The following is a 20,193-nucleotide window of genomic DNA, read 5'->3' on the forward strand; positions in this document are numbered from 1 at the left end:
TTTAGTGTATTTAAATTTTTATTTTTCCCACTAATATGTTTTTTAAATAAATCACATTTTTAGCGAAAAAATAAACGAAACACTTCATTTTTTTTTACAAATTCTGGTTTTAAACGTTTTTTTAAAAAATAAATAAAAATTTATTGAAATATTTCGAAGCATGCGCCTTTAAATTTTTCTACAGTAACCCAAAAAACAATTTATTGCTCACTTTAAATTTTCTCCCTATTTTCTATTAAAAATCCCAATTTTTCACCAAAAAATCGAGTTGAAAATGTCGAAATTTCTGAAAATTCACGATGACGCGTTGACTCCGATGTATATTCATAAGCAGGCGATGAGATATATGCTTGAAGAGGTAAAAATTAAAAATTAATTTTTAAAAATCAAATTTTTTCTTTTTTTTCAGTGTCGTGGAGATCTGAGTGCTTTCAACAAGTACCCTCAGGGCAGCTCGAAGGGAAAAGAAGAGTATATTTTGAAGGCGTTGATGGATAGAGCTGGAAATAATCTCAGTTAGTGAAAATAATTCAAATTTATCGAAAATTTTTAAATAAAATCATTTCAGGAATGTACGGAACCGCCCGTGAGTTCGCCGAGAATCTGGAAGTCTATGGAAATTTCACAGGGAGTCATGTGTTCTTCAATGCAATTGATGAGCCGTATCAGGTAAAAAATCGGGCAAAATGAGAAAAAAAGCTGGCCGATCTTTCCAATGTTAAGTTTCTAGGTCAGCGATCTTGATTTCTTCACTAATTTTGCAAAATTTCTCCTTAAAATGCAGTTTTCTTTATAAAAGTCACATTTTTCGAGCAGTACCCTTTCGCTCCGCCCATTTTTGCAATTTGCCGCATAACGTACTTGCGCTTTGTTTATTTTCACTAAAAATGAACAGAACTCTATCGAAAACATTGTATCGAGCGGTGTCTGCGGCAAATTGCAAAAGTGGGCGGAGCCAAAAGGTACTGCTTGAAAAATCGGTATTTTATTAAAGCAACTATGCATTTTAAGGAGAAATTTTGCAAAAACAGTGAAAAAATCATAGTTGTCAAGGCCCGGCTTCAAAAAACGCACTAATTTTTTCAATTTTTCATCGAAAATGTGAGAATTTTTGATGATTTTTCAGAATTTCTTCTAATTCTGAATGATAGGCGAAAATTAGACTTTTTCGCGAAAAAATTTCAAAAAATCGAAAAAAAAATTGAATTTTGAACTTTGGCGCCAATTTTCCGGTCCTTGTCCTGGCCTTGACAACTATGGTGAAAATAGTGAGATAATGATGGCCTAGAAACCCAACATTGGAAAGTTCGGCCAGGTTTTTTCTCATTTTTTTGAAGATAAAAGACATATTACTCATAGTTTGGATTTCTAGGCCTTGACGGTGGAAGAACTTTCCGGGTTGAGACTTGAGGCCGCTGGCCTAGAAAGCCAAACAGAAAAAAGTTAGGCCACACAGTTTCTCTATATTCTAGACGTCTCCAATCATCTACCGCAGTCTCAAAAACGAGGAATACATCTACAAATCGGATCTCCTCGTCATTCTCCACAACATCATTAATCAAATCAATCCGAATTTTCCGTTCGAAGCGATGTCCATTATCGCTTTTTCGCTGAAATCCTTGGAAGAGAAAGTCACTGATAACATGGAATTCGTGCGATTCGATGAGAAATTTTTCGATGAAATCGAGAAAGAATTGAGAGAAGAGATCGATAAGAACACTATGAGACGTCCAGAAACTGACAATTTGATGAAGGAAATGTCTGGAATGACATTCGAGAAATGTCTCGAAAAAGTGAAATCGGTGGCTCCAGAAGAGACGTGGCGGGATCAGGGTCAGATGAGAGATCGTCGTATCCGAACGGTTTTCACCACTACTTGTAAAGAGTTTCCACGTGGAATGCATCATCTTCCGATGTCTGTGATCTACTTTGCATGTGATCCAGTCATCAAGGCTATCGGAAATGTTCGCCGGAATCATCTGGGATTTCTCCGTCTTCGAGATAAGAAGTCGGCGGTGACTGTTAGATTGTTTGAGGATGAACATGGTGGAGAGAGATTCGTGATGAAGGATGAACTTGACGACACATTGTATACAATTGGGGAAGAGGAGATTCATGTGATTTTGACGATGAGTCAGGAGGAGGTCTATCAGAAGTTGGGACATCAGAATGTCGAGGTGAATATGCTCACAGGTGTGCGCGACGCAAGGTCGTTTAAATGCGCTCCGTCGCTCAGCGGTTGGCACGGTGCCAAAAACAGACTTGGCCGAGTGCCAAGTTCAAGTTTAGCGTGTGTTTGTCGTATCTTTCGATGAAAAACGCGACTGGCGCGGTAAATTCAAAACTTTTCGTTCAGTGTCGAAACCATTGAGCAAGGATGTGGGGAACGGAAATCGGAACCTTTTTCCGCCGGAAAACTTTCAATTTTTTGTTAGAAATTCCCAATTTCCGGCATTAAGATTGAAAAAATATGACATTTTCGAAATTTTTAGTTCCGCACATCCCTGTCATCGACTTTATCACGATTTTTGTAGTTTTCAATCGTTTTTTCCGTTCAAAAATACGTTTTAAGCCGTTTGAATCAAAACATTTGGAAAAGCGCAGCAAAAAGTCAGATTTCCATTTAAAAAATTCACGTTTCGTCTAGTTTTTTATGCAAAAAACGTTTCAAATCGAAAAACCAGCAATTCGATTTGAAAGCCGCTCTTTTCAACTATTTTTTCTATTTTTTTCACAAAGAAACGTGGCAGGTTACTGTATTTGTCGTAGAGTGTGAAGCATTGTCCGCAAACACCGCCACGCCAGAATGCAGACGCCACGTGTTTTGATTTAAATTTTAAAAGTGGATTTCACAATTTTACACAAGTAATTGAGCTGAAAAACTCTGAAATCATTTTCCAAAATTGAAAACTGCATTTTAAAACTGAAATTTCAAAAAAAAACTAGGCATATTCAATAGAAAAACTGCTAAAAACATGATGGCCGAGCTTTCCCACGGCCTCCAAACTGATTTTCATCTATTCCAGTTCATTCTCCACCCAATCCGTCGTGCCAAACACCGAGCTGTCCCTATCAGAGGCCCCGGTGCCTCCGGTCCCAATAATTTCTTCATTCTCGCCATCGACGCCTTCTTCGAACTCTCCAAAAGTGTGATCACTGGATGCAAGTTCTTCCAAAATCATGATTTTCAAAGATTCGCAATGATTATGGAGGAAGTCGATTCGATTCTCAAACCGCATTGTGTAAGTTAGTCCGCGACCCCGCTGGCCTAGAAACCCCGCAATCATTTTTCTTCCAGGAAAAACCATATTTCATCATCATCCAAGCGATTGATGTGATTAAGAAAACGTTGTTCATTTGCGACTTCTTTTTCAAGAAAAACGTTGCATTGAAAGAGATTCGTAATGCGAAATCTGATGGATTCAGTCTTCAAAATCTGAAAAACGAGCTGAAACACCTTGGGCTCACTGAGACTTTTCCGGAGATTCAGGAGCATGCAGAAGCGGTTTATGAAGGAATCGATAATGTCAAAAAGGAGAAATTCCTAAGAACTTGTGACTTATTCGATGCAGTGGAGAGTTGTCAAATGATTTGTATTCTCAATCGACTTCCGAATCTCAAAAAGTTCGTTCACAATCAGAAAGGATGCGGGAGAATTGCGGGATTGAAGTGTGAGAAGTGTGAGAAGACGTCAGAGATTCAGAATTCTATGAAGAATCTGAAAATCGAGAGTTCGGGTTGCCACATCTGCTCCACGCAAATAAAGACATCTGATGTTGTCACGAGATGTCCGCTGTGCAAGACAAGATTCCATTCGAATGTAATATTTTTTCTCATCTTAAAATCGATAATCAATCAAATTTTCCATCTTTCAGTGCGCACTCAAATGGATCAAAGACCAGAAACACTGCCCAGCATGCAAAGGAGATTTCCCAGGAATTTAATCCATTTTTGTTTCTTTTTCTGTTATTTTTTCAAATTGTTGTTGTTAAAATGTTGATTTTATCTTGTTTTTATTAAATTCTATCAAAATTCTATGAAAATCCTGCGAAATTCGGTTAGAAACCCGATCTTTTCAACTATTTCTTTCCTTTCCCCACGAAAAAAACGTGGCAGGTTACTGTATTTGTCGTAGAGTGTGACGCATTGTCCGCAAACACCGTCACGTCAGAATGCGGAGTTTTCGAATTTTTCTTCCGTTTTTCAACGAAAAAATTAGGTTTTTCAGCTAAAAAAATGTCAAAATTTCTGGAAATCCCCGATAACGCGTTGACTCCGATGTGTTTACACAAGGAATCACTGTTTTATATGCTTAGCGAGGTAGAAAATCTTTTTTCGATGAAAATCTAAAAAAATAGTTTCAGCATGCTGAAAGTCTGAAAAGCTTCAATAATTACCCATTCGGATATGCGAAAGGAAAAGAAGAAGAGATTATTGGGTTGTTAATGGAAAAAGAACCACGGATGAGTGAGTTTTGGGGGGAAAAATTTTTTTTTTGGAAAACATTTTTCAAATTCCAGAAATCTACTACGGATCGGTTGAAGAGTTCACAGAAAACTTTAAAATTTTCCATCATTTCACTGGAAGTCACAAGTATTTCGGAACAGACGATGAGCCTTATCAAGTGATTTTTCGAAAAAAAAATTTAATTTTTCAAAATTTTCAATTCCAGAACCCTCCAATTATCTATCGAAATCTGAAAAACGAGGAGTACATCTGCAAATCGGACATCTTTCCGATTCTCCAGAATATGACGATGCGATTGAATCTGAAATTTCCATTCGAAGTTTTCTCGATTATTGCGTATTTTTTGAAAACGCAGGAGGAGAAATTTAGTGAAAAATTGGAATTTGTGAGATTCGATGCGAAATATTTCGAGGAGATCGAGAAGGAATTGAGACAAGAAATGAAGAAGAATGTGTTCTCTGTTAGTTGGAAAATTTGGATTTTTCTTGAAAAAATATGACTGATTTTCATCGAAAAATGTGTTTTTCTCATATTCAACCGCGTAAAAATCAAAAATTTGCAGTTTTCTCTTGTCAGGAAGGTTGAATCGCATCGATTTTCAGTGAATTTCTGTAAAAAGTTACTTTTTCGGTACTGTTCTTACAACTGCGCTCCATCGAAATGTCTCTTTTTCTCTGAGTCTCTCAATTTCGCCTACTATTTTCTTAGGTTTCGGTAGAGCACGGTTGTAAGAAACGTGTCGTGCTAATACATACCTCTTCAAGCATATATCTCATCGCCTCCTTATGAATACAAACGAGAGAGTATCGGCGAGAGACGCAGAGTTTTTACCCCGCCAACACAATTTTTCTCAGTTTTTGACCTATTTTCGAATTTTTTCATAATAATTTACAAAAAAACTTTTGAAAAATAACGAAAATAAGTCAAAAACAGTGAAAAACTTTGTTGGTGCGATAAAAAAAACTCTGCGTCTCTCTTTCCGATACTCTCTCGTTTGCGGTGGTTCAAATTTCGAAAAACTTTGCATAAAAATTCTGAAAAATACTGAAATTTTGAGTTTTTTCAGATTTTTTGAGTCATTTCATTAGCACGGCACGTTTCTTACAACCGCGCTCTACCGAAACCGAAGAAAATAGTGTGCGAAATTGAGAGACTCAGAGAAAAACAGACAAGGGAATTTCGGTGGAGCGCAGTTGTAAGAACTGTGCCCTAAGCTAATAGTACAGATTTCAAATTTTCCAGAAACTCACCTATTAGTAGCGGAGCAATTTCGTTACAACTGCGCCCCACCGCAAACGAGAGAGTATCGGAAAGAGAGACGCAGAGTTTTTTTCCGGCGCGAAACAGATTTTCACCATTTTTGATCTATTTTCACAAGTTTTAATTAAAATTTTGCCAATTTCTGAGAGAAAATTATGCAAAAATCTCTCAAAAACTGTGAAAATCTGTGTCGGCGCGAGAAAAAAACCCTGCGTCTCTCTTGCCGACACTCTCTAGTTTGCGGAGGGGCGCAGTTGTAAGAAGGGGTGGACTGATAATAAGGGAGTTTCTGAAAAATCTGAAATTTGGACTAAAATTACTCAAAAAATGCAGATTTTTCGTAATTTTCGTGCAAAATTTTTGTAATTTTTCGTGTTTTTCCAAATTTTCAGGTCGTTTCGATCCTTAGTTTGAATAGTATTCCACCAGAATCATCAATCTTTCATCTAATGTTTCCAGCCCCAACAAACGGGAAAACTGCTTCGAGAGATGTCGTCACTCACATTCGACGAATGTTTCGAAAAGATGAAAAAGTCGAATCCGATTGTGTGGACAGTGTTAAGACATGACAGAATTCGGGGTTATCTCCAAGAGAAATGCAATTATTATCGTGAGGGACAACATTCCGCATGTGTGTCGGATGTCCATATCAGGTCCACTCAAGTCATTAAATCACTGCAGAATGTTATGAAGAGACGACCCGAAATTTTTGGAAATAAACTGAAAATCACTCCAGTGATATTGCGACTTTTTGAGGATGGAAACCAGAAATTTGTGATAAAATCGGAGGTTTTGGAGGCGATTAACACGAATTTCAAGGATAAAACTGATATTTTGGAGACGATCGATATGGAAGAAGTGGAGAAAATGATGGGCGGTGCACAGAAGATTGAGGTAGGAGCAAACGCGCTCTACTGAAAATTGTCAATCTGAAATTGAGTACAATAGCGGTGGAGCACTGTTGCAATTCACCGGAAATTGGTTGATTTAGTGGAAAAAATTAGGGTTTTTTGAGCTTTTTTTAGATTGAAAATTGAATTTTTGCTTCAAAAATCGTTTTTAAAAAGAAAAAAACCAAAAAAAAAAAAAGATTTTTGTGTAATTTTAGAGTTTTTTTTAATCAAAAAAGGTTTGAGGCGCCCTTTTTATCACTTTTTTGAATTAAACACTCATTTTTGGTTGAAAAATTATCTTTTTAGCTTCAAAAATCTTTTTTTTGATCGAAAAAAAAACCAAAAAATGGATTTTTGTGTCAAAAACTCAAAAAATCAGCCTTTTTCCACGGAATATCCAAATTCTTATTGAACATTTTTCATTTTTATCATTATTTTTCGGTGAAAGACTCATTTTTAATTGAAAAATTATCTGAAAATTGAATTTTTTGCTTCAAAAATCATTTTTAATCAGTAAAAACCGGAAAAAAGGCAAAGAATAGCAATTTTTTAACAAAAAATTGCATTTTTCTACAAAATCTTCAAATTCTAATCGAAAAATGTTCGAAATTTCTTATTTTCCAAAAAATATTTCACTTGCAAGATCATTTTTAAATTTTCAAGGATATCTAAATCGAAAATTTCTTATTTTAATCACTATTTTTGAAATAAATACTCAATTTTAGTTGAAAAAAGTTGAAAATACTCTGTATTGTCTCGTTTCCAGCGAATTCTGCTCGAATTTCAGCAATTTTCAGACAATTTCCTCTTTTTTTCAGTTCCTCTTCCACCCGATCCGCCGAGCCAAACACAGAGCTGTTCCCATCGAGAGCCCCGGTTTAGGAGATGATTTTGTGACACTCGCCGTCGATGCGCTCTTCGAATTCTTGAAAAGACTCATACTCAATCTGAAGGTGTTTCAGACCAAGAAATTCGAGCGATTCTTGAGGATTTTCAGCAGTTTTGAGCAATATTTCATATGGAATATGGTAAAAAACACTAATTTTTGGAATTTTTTTTCAATATTTTCCCTTCAGAATCGTCCATATTTCCTCAAAACCAGTCTGGTTGACACAATGCAAATGTTGATAACGGATATCATTGGAAATGATGAGAGAATCAAGGAAAAAGAGGTTCGAATGGTGAAGAAATCAGAAGGATTTACAGTGGAAGATCTGAAAAATGAGCTGAAACATCTGGGACTCAGTGAGACATTCCCTGAAATCGAGGAGCATGCGGAAGTGGTTTATAAGCATGTGGATAGTGTCAAAAAGGAGAAATTTTTGAGAACTTGTGACTTATTTGATGCAATTAAGCACTGTCAACTGATTTGTGTGCTCCAAAGACTTCCGAATTATAAAAAGTTTCTTCACAATCAAAAAGGATGCGAGAGGATTCCTGGATTGAAGTGTGAGGATTGTGAGGGGATTCAGAAGAAGACGTCGGAGAATCTGGAACCCGAAAGCTCTGTCACCCAGGACACATCCCAGTGTGAAGAAGAGGAGATTCAGAAACCTCTGAAGAATCTGGAAATCGCCAGCTCTGTCTCCACGAATCCACAAAAGGAGGAGATTCAGAATCCCCTTATTCCAGACGCACCCAAATGTGAAGAGGTGATTCAAAAACGAAAAATTTTGGAAATTTCTGCTGAAAGTTCAGTGATTTTTCGATTTTTTTCTGAAGTTTTGTACTCAAAAACAGGTTTCTGACAGAGTTGCATGGAATTCCGACTTCCGACTTCCGGGCGTTTTTTCACTTCCGACTTCCGGATAAGAAAAATCACTTCCGACTTCCGGATAAGGGATTTTACTTCCGACTTCCGTCATTCCGTAACTAGGGAATTTCTGATTAGTATATTTCGCAGAAATACTTGATAAAATGGTCTAAAAGGAGAAAAAATAGGATTTTCTTCAGCCAAAAACTAATTTTCTACTGATTTCCGCCAATTTTATGATATTTTCTCTTGGAGTTTTTGAATATTTGCGAAAAAATCTAATTCCGACTTCCAACTTCCAACTTCCGACTTCCGGGCGTTTTTTCACTTCCGACTTCCGACTTCCGGATAAGAAATTTTCACTTCCATGCAACTCTGGTTTCTGAGTGTCTTTCCATGGAATACTTACGGTTTTCGTACAAATTCAAGATTTTTACCTCCGAAAATCTCAGTTTTTCAGAAATTTCAAGAAAAATGTCTGAAAATGAGTTTTTCGGAGGCAAAAATCTTGAATTTATATGAAAACTGTATGTTTTTCAGTACAAAATTTCAGAAAAACTTCGAAAATGCAATATTTTTCATACTTCATTTTTGAAAATTTCAGCAGAAATTTCCAAATTTGCTCAAAAACTATTCGAACGTTTTTTCCCGAAATTTTTATTTGTTCAGCACAGTTCTTACAACTGCGCTCCACCGAAATGCCCTTGAAAAATATCTCTTTTTCTTTGGTTTTCGGTAGAGCGCGGTTGTAAGAAGCGTGCCGTGCTGATAAGTTACCGAAATTTTTTTTTCGAAATTCAACTTTAAAAAATTGTTGACACAACCCTGATTCAGAAGACGTCCGCTATCCAGAAGCCATCGAAGGTTCCAAAAATCGAACATTCTCCTCCAGACGCCTGTGAAACATGTGTGGAAACTTCTGAACATCTCAAAAAAGTAATGAAACGAGTGGAAATCCTTCAGAATCTTGTTGGGAAGCTGAGGAAAGACAACTGGATTCTTGAGGAATCTGAAATCAAAAAGACGGAAGAGTTGAATAAAGAGAAGGAGAAGAATCAGGAACTTCAGAAGACAATTCTCAAGTTGAATGGAGAAAATGAGGCGAATCGGAGAGTTATTCAACAGTTTAAGGATAGAATTACAGCGATTTCGAGTTATGAAGATCTTGGAGATCCGCCCTTAGTTTACGATTGTCTGATTTGCTCGAATCGGATAAAGTCAGATGAGGAATATGCGAGATGTCCGCTGTGCAACAGAATATTCCATTCGATTGTAATAGTTTTTTCTTATTTTCGGACCGAAATTCTAATTTAAAAAATATTTTCAGTGTGCATACAAATGGCTCGAAAACCACACCAAATGCCCGGCATGCAATGGAGTTTTTCCATGATTTAATTATCGTTTTTTGTTATTTTTTAAAATGTTATTCTTGTTACTTTCCACTTTCTAATTGGAAATTTGTTGAGTTTGTTTTATCGATTTTGATTAAAAATTTGTGTTTTTTAATGTTTTTTTCAAAATTCCACGAAAATTGGTTGAAAATCCTAGAAAATTATCGCTCTAAACTAAGATTTTACTTTTATTTACCTCGAAATTTGATTAAAATCTGTTTTTTTGGTTCAAATTGCATCATTTAAAAAGGAAAACGTGGCAGGTTACTGTAATTGTCGTCAAATATGACGCACAGTCCGCAAACACCGTCACGTCAGATTGCGGACGCCACGTGTTCTTGCATTTTTTTTTCAGAGATTATTTTTTCGCGAAAAAGTCAAATTTTCGAATTAGATCAGTCAGAATTAGAAGAAATTCTGAAAAATAGTCAAAAATGATCAAATTTTCGATGAAAAATTGAAAAAATTTCGAAAAAAAATTTGGAAAAAAGGTCATTTTTTGAAGCCGGGCCTACGGGCCTTGACAACTATGATTTTTTGTGATTTTCTATGGAAAAAAGCTGAAATTTTTCTGGTTCAATCCATTTTTTGCATAATTGTCAAGGACCGGCCCGGACAAATTGGCGCAAAAGTCAAATTTTCAAATTTTTTCGCGAAAAAGTCAAATTTTCGACTATGATTCAGAAATAGAAGAAAATCTGAAGAATAGTCAGAAATGGTCACATTTTCGATGAAAAATTGAACAAATTTCGAAAAAAAATTGGAAAAATTGGGTCATTTTTTGAAGCTGGGCCTTGACAACTATGATTTTTGGCGAAACTTTACAATTTTCCAGCTAAAAATGTCGAGTTTTCTGGAGTTTCCTGATATCGCATTGACTCCGATGTGTCTTCATAAAGAGGCGATGGTTTACATGATTGAAGAGGTGAATTATCGCAATAAAAGGGTGTTTATAATTGGAAAATTAAAATATTACAGTTAGGATTGGGTCTCGTGTCGTTCAATCGTTATCCAGAGGGAAGTTCAAAAAGAAAAGAAGAAGAACTGATGAAATTATTGATTGAGAGCGGAGGTTATAGGCTTCGTGAGTGCCTGAAAAATGATAAATTTTACATTTTTCATTGCAGGAATGTACGGATCCGCTCACGAATTGTGGGAGAATCTGAAAATTTTCAGAAATTTCTCTCAGAGCCATCAGTTCTTTCACACTGTCGATGAGCCGTATCAAACGACTCCAATCATCTATCGAAATTCTAAAAATGAAGAATTTATCTGCAAATCGGATCTTTTTGCGATTCTTCAGAATATCACGCTTCGAATTCAGAAGAAACTTCCATTCGAAGTGATTTCGATTGTTGCGTATTTTCTGAAAACGCAGGAGGAGAGACTGAATGGAAAAATGGAATTCGTGCGATTCAATACGAAAATTTTCGAGGAAATTGAGAAGGAATTGAGACAGGAGATCGAGAAGAATACTGTTGTACGTATTTTTGGATGGATCCACGACGTTTTGAAAAAATGACTGAAAAAATGAATTTTCTGTTCAATTTTACTTATGCACCTATTCTGAGGTAGCAAAAAACTCCTGGGGCGTTTTTTGCTTGACCTTTTCTAGGCCAGCCGGCGGATTTCTAGGCCATTCGCAGATTTACGGGAGCATTTTGTGATTTTTTCAGCAAAGTTCGGAAAAAAATGATTAAACGATTACAAAGCATGAAATAAATCAATAAAATTACGAATTCAGTTCAAAAGTAGCGATAAAGTACATCGATGCTGAATAAATCACAAAAAATCCTTCCCGTAAATCTACACATGGCCTAGAAATCCGCCGGCTGGCCTAGAAAAGGCCAAGCAAAAAATGCCTCCAAATCAGGAGTTTTGCTCGGATTCAAAAATAGTTTTTAAGTTTTCATCAAAAGGAGTCAAATATCCCATAGTTGTCAGGGCCCGGTTTCGGGCTTTGTCAGCTAAATCAGGGCCCGGGCAAATTGGCGCAAAACTTTTGTTTTGCGGCAAAAGTCAAATTTTTTTAAATTTTTTGAATTTTTTCGCGAAAAAGGCAAATGTTCGACTATGATTCAGAATTAGAAGAAAATCTGAAAAATAGTCATCGGGCCGAAAAAAAAATATCTGGCCCGGGCCTTGACAACTATGCCTTTTACCATACTTGTCAAGGGCCGGGCCGGGCCGGGCCGGGCCGGGCTTTTTTTTCAAAACTTCAGGCCCGGCCCGGCCCGGCCCAAGCCCGGCCCGGCCCAAGCCCGGCCCGGCCATGGCCGGCCCGGCCCGGCCCCTCAGGCCCGTCTTTTGGAGGGAATTTTTTTTTCAAATTTTTTTCAAATTTTTTTTTCGAATTTGAGTAAAGATGGACTAAGTTCAACTTTGACTTTTTCATAGAATAATGTATGTGTGTCTGAATTCATTTTCATATCGAAAGAAAATTTTCAAAGAATTTTTTTCAAGTTTTATAACATAATTACTTTCGCCATTTTTTTATTGTTTTCTTCCACGGCTACAGAAATGCCCAAACTGTTTCGCCGCTTGATCTCTGCGGGGTTTCGACCGAATTTTTATATTCTTTCGATATGGAAATGAACTCACGAAAACACACAGATTATTCTGGGAAAAAAAATCAGATTTGACCTCAGAGTTTTTTATTGCCGGAGGCGTCTCGCTGAAAAATTCAGTCAATCTTTCGAAAAATATACTAAACCATCGTGAAAAAAGTATAAAAAACGAGTAAATTGGGAAATTTTTCCTGAGGAAAAATTGAATTTTTGGGAAAAATTTGAAAAATTTTCTCAAAAATCCCATATCCCTGAAAAGAGGGGCCTGAGGGGCCGGGCCCGGGCCGAAGCTTTTCAGGCCCGGCCCGGCCCGGCCCCAGGGGCCGGGCCGGGCCGGGCTTTTTAGGGGCCGGGCCGGGCCGGGCCGGGCCCGGGGGCCGGCCCCTCATTTGACAAGTATGCCTTTTACCATACTTGGGCCGAATCGGGTCAACACGGGCCGGCTCGTAACTCGCGTCAAAATGAATATTATGAGCTGAAAAATATATCAAAATGTAGATCTCAGCGAGTTCTATATCCGTGACTAACTACGGCCGCCGGATGGCTATTCGTTAATATGAAAAAAAGTGTCAAAAATCGCGAAAATGGAAAAAAAAACCATTCTAGCCCGGCCAGCGGCACATTAACGAATAGCCATCCGGCGGCCGTAGTTAGTCACGGATATAGAACTCGGCGAGATCTACATTTTGGTATATTTTTCAGCTCATAGTATTGAGTTTAACGCAAGTTACGCGCCGGCCCGTTTCGGCCCGGTTTGCAAGTATGCGTTTTACAGACCGATGAATACAAACGACTTGCTTTGGAAATGCCACTGATCGGAGTCGAAAGATCATTCGAAAAGATGAAATCGTTGAATCCGGCGATTTGGAATGAGATGAGAGAAAAACGTATCCGTGGTCTAGTCGCTCCGTTGTTGGAAGCGATTCAGTTGGAGACACGTGGAATGGCTCTGGCAGCTATTCATATTTCATCGGATGCAATTATTAGATCACTTCGAACTGTGATCGATAAGAGACCGGAGTTGTTTCAACGCTCTGATTTGAAAGAGAAGAAGACAAATGTTCCAATGAGAGTTCGATTGTTTGAGGATGGAAATCAGAAGTTTGTGATGAAGGATGATGTTGAAGAAACAGATGGAAATTCAAAGGAGAAAGACCTTTTGTTTACGATGAGTATGGACGAACTCATCGAGAAATATGGAGAAGAAAATGTTGAGGTGAATGATGACACGACACTTTAACGTTTCGCCACCAATTTTCGGATAATTTCCAACGCTTTATGGCAGGGTTGGGAAATTCCGGGCCGGGCCGGGCTGACAGAAATTTTTTGCCGGCCCGGCCCGGTCGGCCCGGATTCAAAAAATGTGCTCATTTTTTTCACATATTTTTTTCGAAATTTTCATTAAAAAATGATCAAAATGCTCCAAAATTCTCGTACACTTCAGTTTTTTATCGATATTCCAAAACATAGTCGAAAATTCGACTTTTTGCAAAAAAAACTGAAAATTTTTTCAAAAAATTTCAAATTTCTACAGGAGCCGGGCCGACCGGGCCGAACGGGCCGGGCCTGGGCGGGCCGAGGAAAATTTCTCAGTCGGCCCGGCCCGGCCCGGCCCGGAATTTCCCAACCCTGCTTTATGGGGGAAAAACTTATCAGTAGCACGCGTTGATTATGCTAATTAAGGCATACTTGTCAACCGGGCCGGCTCGTAACTCGCATCAAAATGAATATTATGAGCTGAAAAAAATACCAAAATGTAGATCTCGACGAGTTCTTTGTACGTGACCTACTCCGGGCCAAATGGCTATTCGTTAATGTGCCGCGGGCCGGGCTAGAATGGATTTTTTCGCCATTTTCGCGTTTTTTGGCATTTTTTCGCGGCCCGCGGCACATTTAGTCGTCCAGATCTACATTTTGGTATTTTTTTCAGTCAATAATATTGAGTTTTAAGCGAGTTACGAGCCGGCCTGTTTCGGCCCGGTTGACAAGTATGCGCAACGCCACCCGGGCACATACCTGCTGTTTAGAAATGCTCGGCTAATACATTGAAATTTGAAAACATCATAACAGACCAAAAAACGCCTTTAAAAATGTTCCCAATTCTCACCATTTGGCTGCGTAAGTAGCGAAACACAATCAATTTCTCCAAATTCCAGTTCCTCCCCTACCCAATCCGTCGCGCCAAACACCGAGCTGTCCCCATCAAAGGCGTCGGTTTCTTTAAAGATCACGACGAATTCTATGTGCTTGCAGTTGACGCATTCTTCGAATTGCTCGGAAATTTGATTTTCGGTCAGAAACTGTTCCAAAATGTGGAATTTAAGGATTTTTTGGAGTTTTTTGCTGGATTTGAATCGCAATTCAAACCGAATTTGGTGAGGGAATTGTATTCATTTTTCGTTGAAATTGAGTAATAATTTTCAGGACAAGCCATATTTCATGAGACTCAAAATGATTGGAGTGATGAAGGAAATGATGGGAAAAGTGATGACAAAGAAAGTGGAGAAGAAAGAAATCAGAAATGCGAAATCGGATGGATTCAGTCTTCAGAATCTGAAAAATGAGCTGAAATATCTGGGACTCAATGAGACATTCCCGGAGATCGAGGAACATGCGGAAGTGGTTTTTAAGCATGTGGATAGTGTCAAAAAGGAGAGATTTTTGAGAACTTGTGATTTGTTTGACGCAATTAAACACTGTCAATTGATTTGTGTGCTCCAAAGACTTCCAAATTATAAAAAATTCCTTCACAATCAGAAAGGATGTGGAAGGATTCCAGGATTGAAGTGTAATCAATGTGTGGAGATTCCGAAGCTCTTGAAAAATCTGAAACTCGCTGAGTGTGTGGAGGATATTCAGAAGACGTCGTCAGATTTCATTCCAGAATCCGTTTCACAATTGGAGCTGGAATTGGAGAAGAAAATGGAAGAAAATCGGAAATTTCATGAGACAATTCTCAAGTTGAATGCTGAAAATGAGGCGAATAAGAGAGTGATTCAACAGCTAATCGATAAATTGTCTGGAAATTAATTTCTTGTTTTTACTGTTTTTGTTTTTGTTAATCTTGAATTTGCCAAGAATTCTCTTAAATTGTTGTTTTCCACTATTATGGTTATTTATGCTGTTAATTGTTGTCCCATGCATTTTAATCGAATTTTATAAAAATTCAACTAATATTTCCCCTTCAATTACCACGAAATTTGGTTTGAAAACCATTTAAAACAAAGCATCATTTGAAAAAAAACGTGGCAGGATACTGTAGTTGTCGTCAAATATGACGCATAGTCCGCAAACACTGTCACGTCGGAATGCAGACGCCACGTATTTTTCTTGCTCATTCTAAAATTAAAACTTTCTTCAAGTAAATTTTTCAGTAATTTTCAGCACTAAAAATGTCGAAATATCTGGAAATTCCCGACGTCGCGTTGACTCCAAAGTGTCTTCATAAAGAAGCAATGGCTTATATGCTGGAAAAGGTTGAAAATATTTAAAAATTTTCGTAAAAATAAAAAATAAATTTCAGCATCGATCATCAAGCCGAATGTCTGTCGAAACGTATCCAAGTAGAAGTTTCAAAGAAATGAAAGAAGAAGAATATATTCAGATTCTGAAGGATAAAGCTGGTCGTAGATTTGGTTTCAAAAATTTCAAAAAAAAAAGTTTTTAAACAAAAAAATTTCCAGAAATGTACGGCACCGTTGGCGAATTTCTTAAGAATTTGAAGATTTATAGCCGATTTTCGGAGAGTTATCGCTATTTTAAAACACCGAATGAACCGTATCAGGTAGATTTTCCGAAAAAAAAAAGTTTTCAATCAATTTTTCAGGCGGATCCAATCATCTATTAGAGTTTGAATAATGGAGAATACATCCACAAATCGGATTTCTACGCGGTTCTCCAGAATATTATTAGTCTAAAAGAGGAAAGGATTACAGTCCAAGCGCTATCGATTATTTCTGTCCATTTGAAAGCTCGAGAGAGTGAAACGGTGGAATTTTTGAAATTTAATAGAAAAGAAATCAAACAAATCGAGAAAGAAATAAGGAGAGAGATGAATGAGAGATGGATGGATGTAAGGAGTGGACTGAAAAAGCTGAAAAATTAATTTTTCTTTTGCAGTCAAGAGAATTCGGACCTTTCTCAAACGAATTGGCCCCACTGACTCTAGAGGAATCCCTTCGCGATTATCCCCACATGACACCTCTGATCTGGAATAAAATGCAAGAAGTTGGACGATCCGTTCTCTATTGGAAACGTCGTCATGCAATGACAGCTGTCTATGTCGTTTCTCGTCGTGCAATTAGATCAATCGATGCCGTCATTGAGAAGCGACCCTACTTGTTTTTCACAGAGAAACCGATAGTAAGAATGTTCGAGGATGGAAGAGGTGGAGAACAGAGATTTGTGATGGAGGCGGAGTTTTTCAAGGCGCTTAATATCGATTTTGTAAAGAATCAGAACGTTTTACACACCATCGATATGGAGGAGGCGCAGAACAAGCGTGGCTTTAAGAAGATTGAGGTGAATATTCTGGAGGCGCTGAATTTTTTCTCCATTTGCAACAGGAGATAAAATTTCCGTAAAAAAAAAGGATTTTTGTCAGTTTTTGGCTTAAAAAATACATAATTTTGACTGAAAATCAGTTTTTAAGGCAAAAAAGCTTTTTAAAAAATACAGAATTTTTCGACAGGTTTTAAATTTCAACAAAAAAAACTATTTTATGCGAAATTTCGCTACAAAAACCTTTTTTCTTTAAAAACTAGAAATTTGCTTGTTTTCTCACTTTGGTCTTCATTTTTAAACGAAACGCTACATTATCTAACCGAAAAATCTCCATTTCCCAATTTCATATAAAAACTTTTATCAAAGTGGGCGGAGCCTATTCTCTATATACTGCGAATAGGCCGCGAACCGTTTTTAACCGGAAAATTTCATTTAATCCTTAATTTTCGAAGGAAAAATAAATACAATTTTTGAATCGAAATTACAATTTTCAAAATTTGCGAGAAAATGCTCTTTTTTGACACAAAAAACCCAATTTTTCTTAAAAAAATTCAATTTTTCAGCAAATTCTGACCAATTTTCACTGTTTTTTATACAAGAATTATAGCGAAGTTCACTCTTTTTCGCTTTAAATCTCGAAAAAAGTAATTTTCCCTTTTTTATTAGCACGGCGCGCTTCTTTCAACCGCGCTCTACCGAAACCGAAGAAAATTGTGTGCGAAATTGAGAGACTCAGAGAAAAAAAAACATTTTTCATGGGCATTTCGGTAGAGCGCAGTTATAAGAACTGTGTAGAGCTAATAAAAATCGATTTTTTCCAGTTCATCCGCTACCCAATCCGACGCGCCAAACACCGAGCGGTCCCCATCAAGGGACCAGATTCTGATGAGTTCTACGTGCTTGCCGTCGACTTATTGATCGAATTTTTGAGAAATCTCATTTTCGGATACAAGGCTTTTCAAAAAAAGCTATTCGAAAAGTTCAGCGAGTTGTTCCAGGAGCTTGAGGAGACTTTTGGAGCTGATATTGTGAGATTTCGTTTTATTCGAAAAATAATTATTTATTTATAGAAAAAGCCGTGTTTCATCAAAATCAACGTGCTCGCGAAAACTAAAGAATCGATCAAAAATATTTTGAAAACCGACGAAGAAACTAATGAAGAATCGATACGTATGGTGAAACCAGAAGGATTTACAGTGGAAGATCTGAAAAATGAGCTTAAACACCTTGGACTCACTGAAACTTTCCCAGAAATAGAGGAACATGTAGACGTGGTGTATCGGCATGTGGATAGTGTCAAAAAGGAGAAATTTCTAAGAACTTGTGACTTGTATGATGCGGTGGAGTTCTGTCAAATGCTTTGTGTGCTCAATCGACTTCCAAATTATAAGAAATTCCTTCACAATCAAAAAGGATGCGGGAGAATTCCAGGATTCCAATGCGATGACTGTGATGAGGAGAAAAAGAAGACGTCAGGGATTCAGAAATCAATGAAAAAACTGAAAATCGCGGGATCCAGACGTTAAGAATTCGCTTTAATTGTTGTTTTACTATAATTGTTATGCTGTTAATTGTTGTCCCATACGTTGTTATCAAATTTTATAAAAATTCAACCAATATTTTCTTTTCAATTACCACGAAATTTGATTGAAAACCATTGAAAAATTGCATTATTTAAAAAATAAAACGTGGCGGGATACTGTAGTTGTCGTCAAATATGACGCATTGTCCGCAAACACCATCACGTCAGATTGCGGACGCCACGTGTTTTTTTGTTGCAAATTTTCAGCGATTTTTTTCCACTTTTTGGGCGTAATTCGCTCTGAAAATGTAGTATTTTTTGCAGAAATTCTCACCAGAAACTAACAGGAAATGGAACAAATACCCGCATCTCCGCGACCCCCTCTACCAACTAAACTAAAACCAGTCGGTTCACGTCGCCTAACGGCGACTAAACCTCCTTCTCAACACCACCCTTCTAGGTGTTACAGTGGATCGTAATTAATCCGAAAACAGACGACACGTTTGGAATCTCCTGTTTATCTGACTCTGACGGTGACAAAAAATCATTCATATCGCCTCTGTGGATCAATCCGGAAACGGACGACACGCTTTGAATCCTCTTTTTTCTATATCTGAATATAAGAAAAAATATTCCATGTCCCAACATGGGTTTGATACAACTGACTACAGTCAACGTTGCCGAAATTGACAGATCGGGTTCTTGAACGCACCGACCTTCGCCATTTGAAAGTCGAACTTACTAGGGAAGGCCCTCCAGTCAAAGTGGAGATATGGGACGTGACCTATATCATTGGAAAGCTGAGAAAACGCTGATTCCAAATATATATTCAGTTTTTGCCCTCGAGGCTTGGTATTCGAGAAAAACGAGGTCAAAGTTTAAACCCCTAACAAGTCATAACCTTACCGACGTCTTAAAAATATCGGCGGCGTGGTGTAGGCGGTAGCAGTGTAGTCAATGCTCAATCACTTTTTGGTTCAATTCCATCCGGCCACCAAAATTTTTTTGGTTTTTTAAGTTTCGTTTTTTATCTATTTGAACAAAACTTTCAAAAAAACAACATCCCGATCCAAAAAAACGAAACTTAAAAAACCAAAAATAATTTGGTGGCCGGATGGAATTGAACCAAAAAGTGATTGAGCATTGACTACACTGCTACCGCCTACACCACGCCGCCGATATTTTTAAGACGTCGGTAAGGTTATGACTTGTTAGGGGTTTAAACTTTGACCTCGTTTTTCTCGAATACCAAGCCTCGAGGGCAAAAACTGAATATATATTTGGAATCAGCGTTTTCTCAGCTTTCCAATGATATAGGTCACGTCCCATATCTCCACTTTGACTCGAGGGCCTTCCCTAGTTAGCTTTGAAGTATTGCCCCTCGCAATATGAACAAATTTGATCCATCCTTCTGGTATAGTGAGAGCTCCTTTCTTCTCGCCGTTACACCATCGGGCTTTTCTGATCGTCTGGCAGCTGCCCGGGAAGCTACTGAAACCCTTCTAGATTATCTTCGGACTTTTTTCGCTGCTGTTTCCAATTTTTACTGTTAGTTCTGTTGCTGTTCGACTTCTCAGTGTCAGACTGTAGAGATCGTCTGTCTGCTGTATCAGCTGCCATGATTTTTAACCTCAATTTTGTGTCACCCTGACAGCTTTTTGTTTGGCTACCATGCGATTTGAATCAGCAGCTTCATTTTTCTGAAGTTAGTAAAAGTTGATCTTTTTCTCTATAAGCGAGGTTATAATAATAATAATAATAATAATTTATTACGTCCGCAAGGGTACGTGATTGATACCAATATGCATGAGTTCAATTTGTCCGTGTTCCAGTTTCT

General features: G+C 37.7%; 5 protein-coding genes across 5 annotated transcripts; all 5 read left to right on the forward strand.

Moving 5' to 3' along the window:
- Nucleotides 1-274: 274 nt before the first annotated feature.
- Nucleotides 275-3,944, forward strand: GCK72_003927 (uncharacterized protein; the record flags this gene model as incomplete). The annotated part of the gene is made up of 7 exons (XM_003100291.2): nucleotides 275-358; nucleotides 410-515; nucleotides 569-669; nucleotides 1,473-2,177; nucleotides 3,027-3,242; nucleotides 3,299-3,820; nucleotides 3,876-3,944. The coding sequence occupies 7 exons, from the start codon at nucleotides 275-277 to the stop codon at nucleotides 3,942-3,944; spliced, it is 1,803 nt and encodes a 600-aa protein (XP_003100339.2).
- Nucleotides 3,945-4,236: 292 nt separating this feature from the next.
- On the forward strand, nucleotides 4,237-9,763 carry GCK72_003928 (uncharacterized protein; the record flags this gene model as incomplete). The annotated part of the gene is made up of 9 exons (XM_003100293.2): nucleotides 4,237-4,320; nucleotides 4,365-4,467; nucleotides 4,521-4,624; nucleotides 4,673-4,927; nucleotides 6,187-6,621; nucleotides 7,439-7,648; nucleotides 7,697-8,272; nucleotides 9,208-9,645; nucleotides 9,701-9,763. 9 exons carry the CDS (start codon nucleotides 4,237-4,239, stop codon nucleotides 9,761-9,763), a joined length of 2,268 nt encoding a protein of 755 aa, XP_003100341.2.
- An 842-nt stretch (nucleotides 9,764-10,605) lies between these two features.
- On the forward strand, nucleotides 10,606-15,361 carry GCK72_003929 (uncharacterized protein; the record flags this gene model as incomplete). Its single annotated transcript, XM_053724340.1, has 6 exons — nucleotides 10,606-10,689; nucleotides 10,743-10,848; nucleotides 10,892-11,244; nucleotides 13,107-13,547; nucleotides 14,488-14,706; nucleotides 14,756-15,361. 6 exons carry the CDS (start codon nucleotides 10,606-10,608, stop codon nucleotides 15,359-15,361), a joined length of 1,809 nt encoding a protein of 602 aa, XP_053588534.1.
- A 362-nt stretch (nucleotides 15,362-15,723) lies between these two features.
- GCK72_003930 (uncharacterized protein) lies at nucleotides 15,724-16,178 on the forward strand (the record flags this gene model as incomplete). The annotated part of the gene is made up of 4 exons (XM_053724341.1): nucleotides 15,724-15,807; nucleotides 15,855-15,966; nucleotides 16,015-16,115; nucleotides 16,158-16,178. The coding sequence occupies 4 exons, from the start codon at nucleotides 15,724-15,726 to the stop codon at nucleotides 16,176-16,178; spliced, it is 318 nt and encodes a 105-aa protein (XP_053588535.1).
- Nucleotides 16,179-16,397: 219 nt separating this feature from the next.
- Nucleotides 16,398-18,360, forward strand: GCK72_003931 (uncharacterized protein; the record flags this gene model as incomplete). Its single annotated transcript, XM_053724342.1, has 4 exons — nucleotides 16,398-16,403; nucleotides 16,451-16,852; nucleotides 17,656-17,862; nucleotides 17,905-18,360. The coding sequence occupies 4 exons, from the start codon at nucleotides 16,398-16,400 to the stop codon at nucleotides 18,358-18,360; spliced, it is 1,071 nt and encodes a 356-aa protein (XP_053588536.1).
- Nucleotides 18,361-20,193: the final 1,833 nt, after the last annotated feature.

The sequence above is a fragment of the Caenorhabditis remanei genome, chromosome II, assembly GCF_010183535.1.
Source record: "Caenorhabditis remanei strain PX506 chromosome II, whole genome shotgun sequence".
Taxonomy (NCBI): Eukaryota; Metazoa; Nematoda; class Chromadorea; order Rhabditida; family Rhabditidae; genus Caenorhabditis; species Caenorhabditis remanei.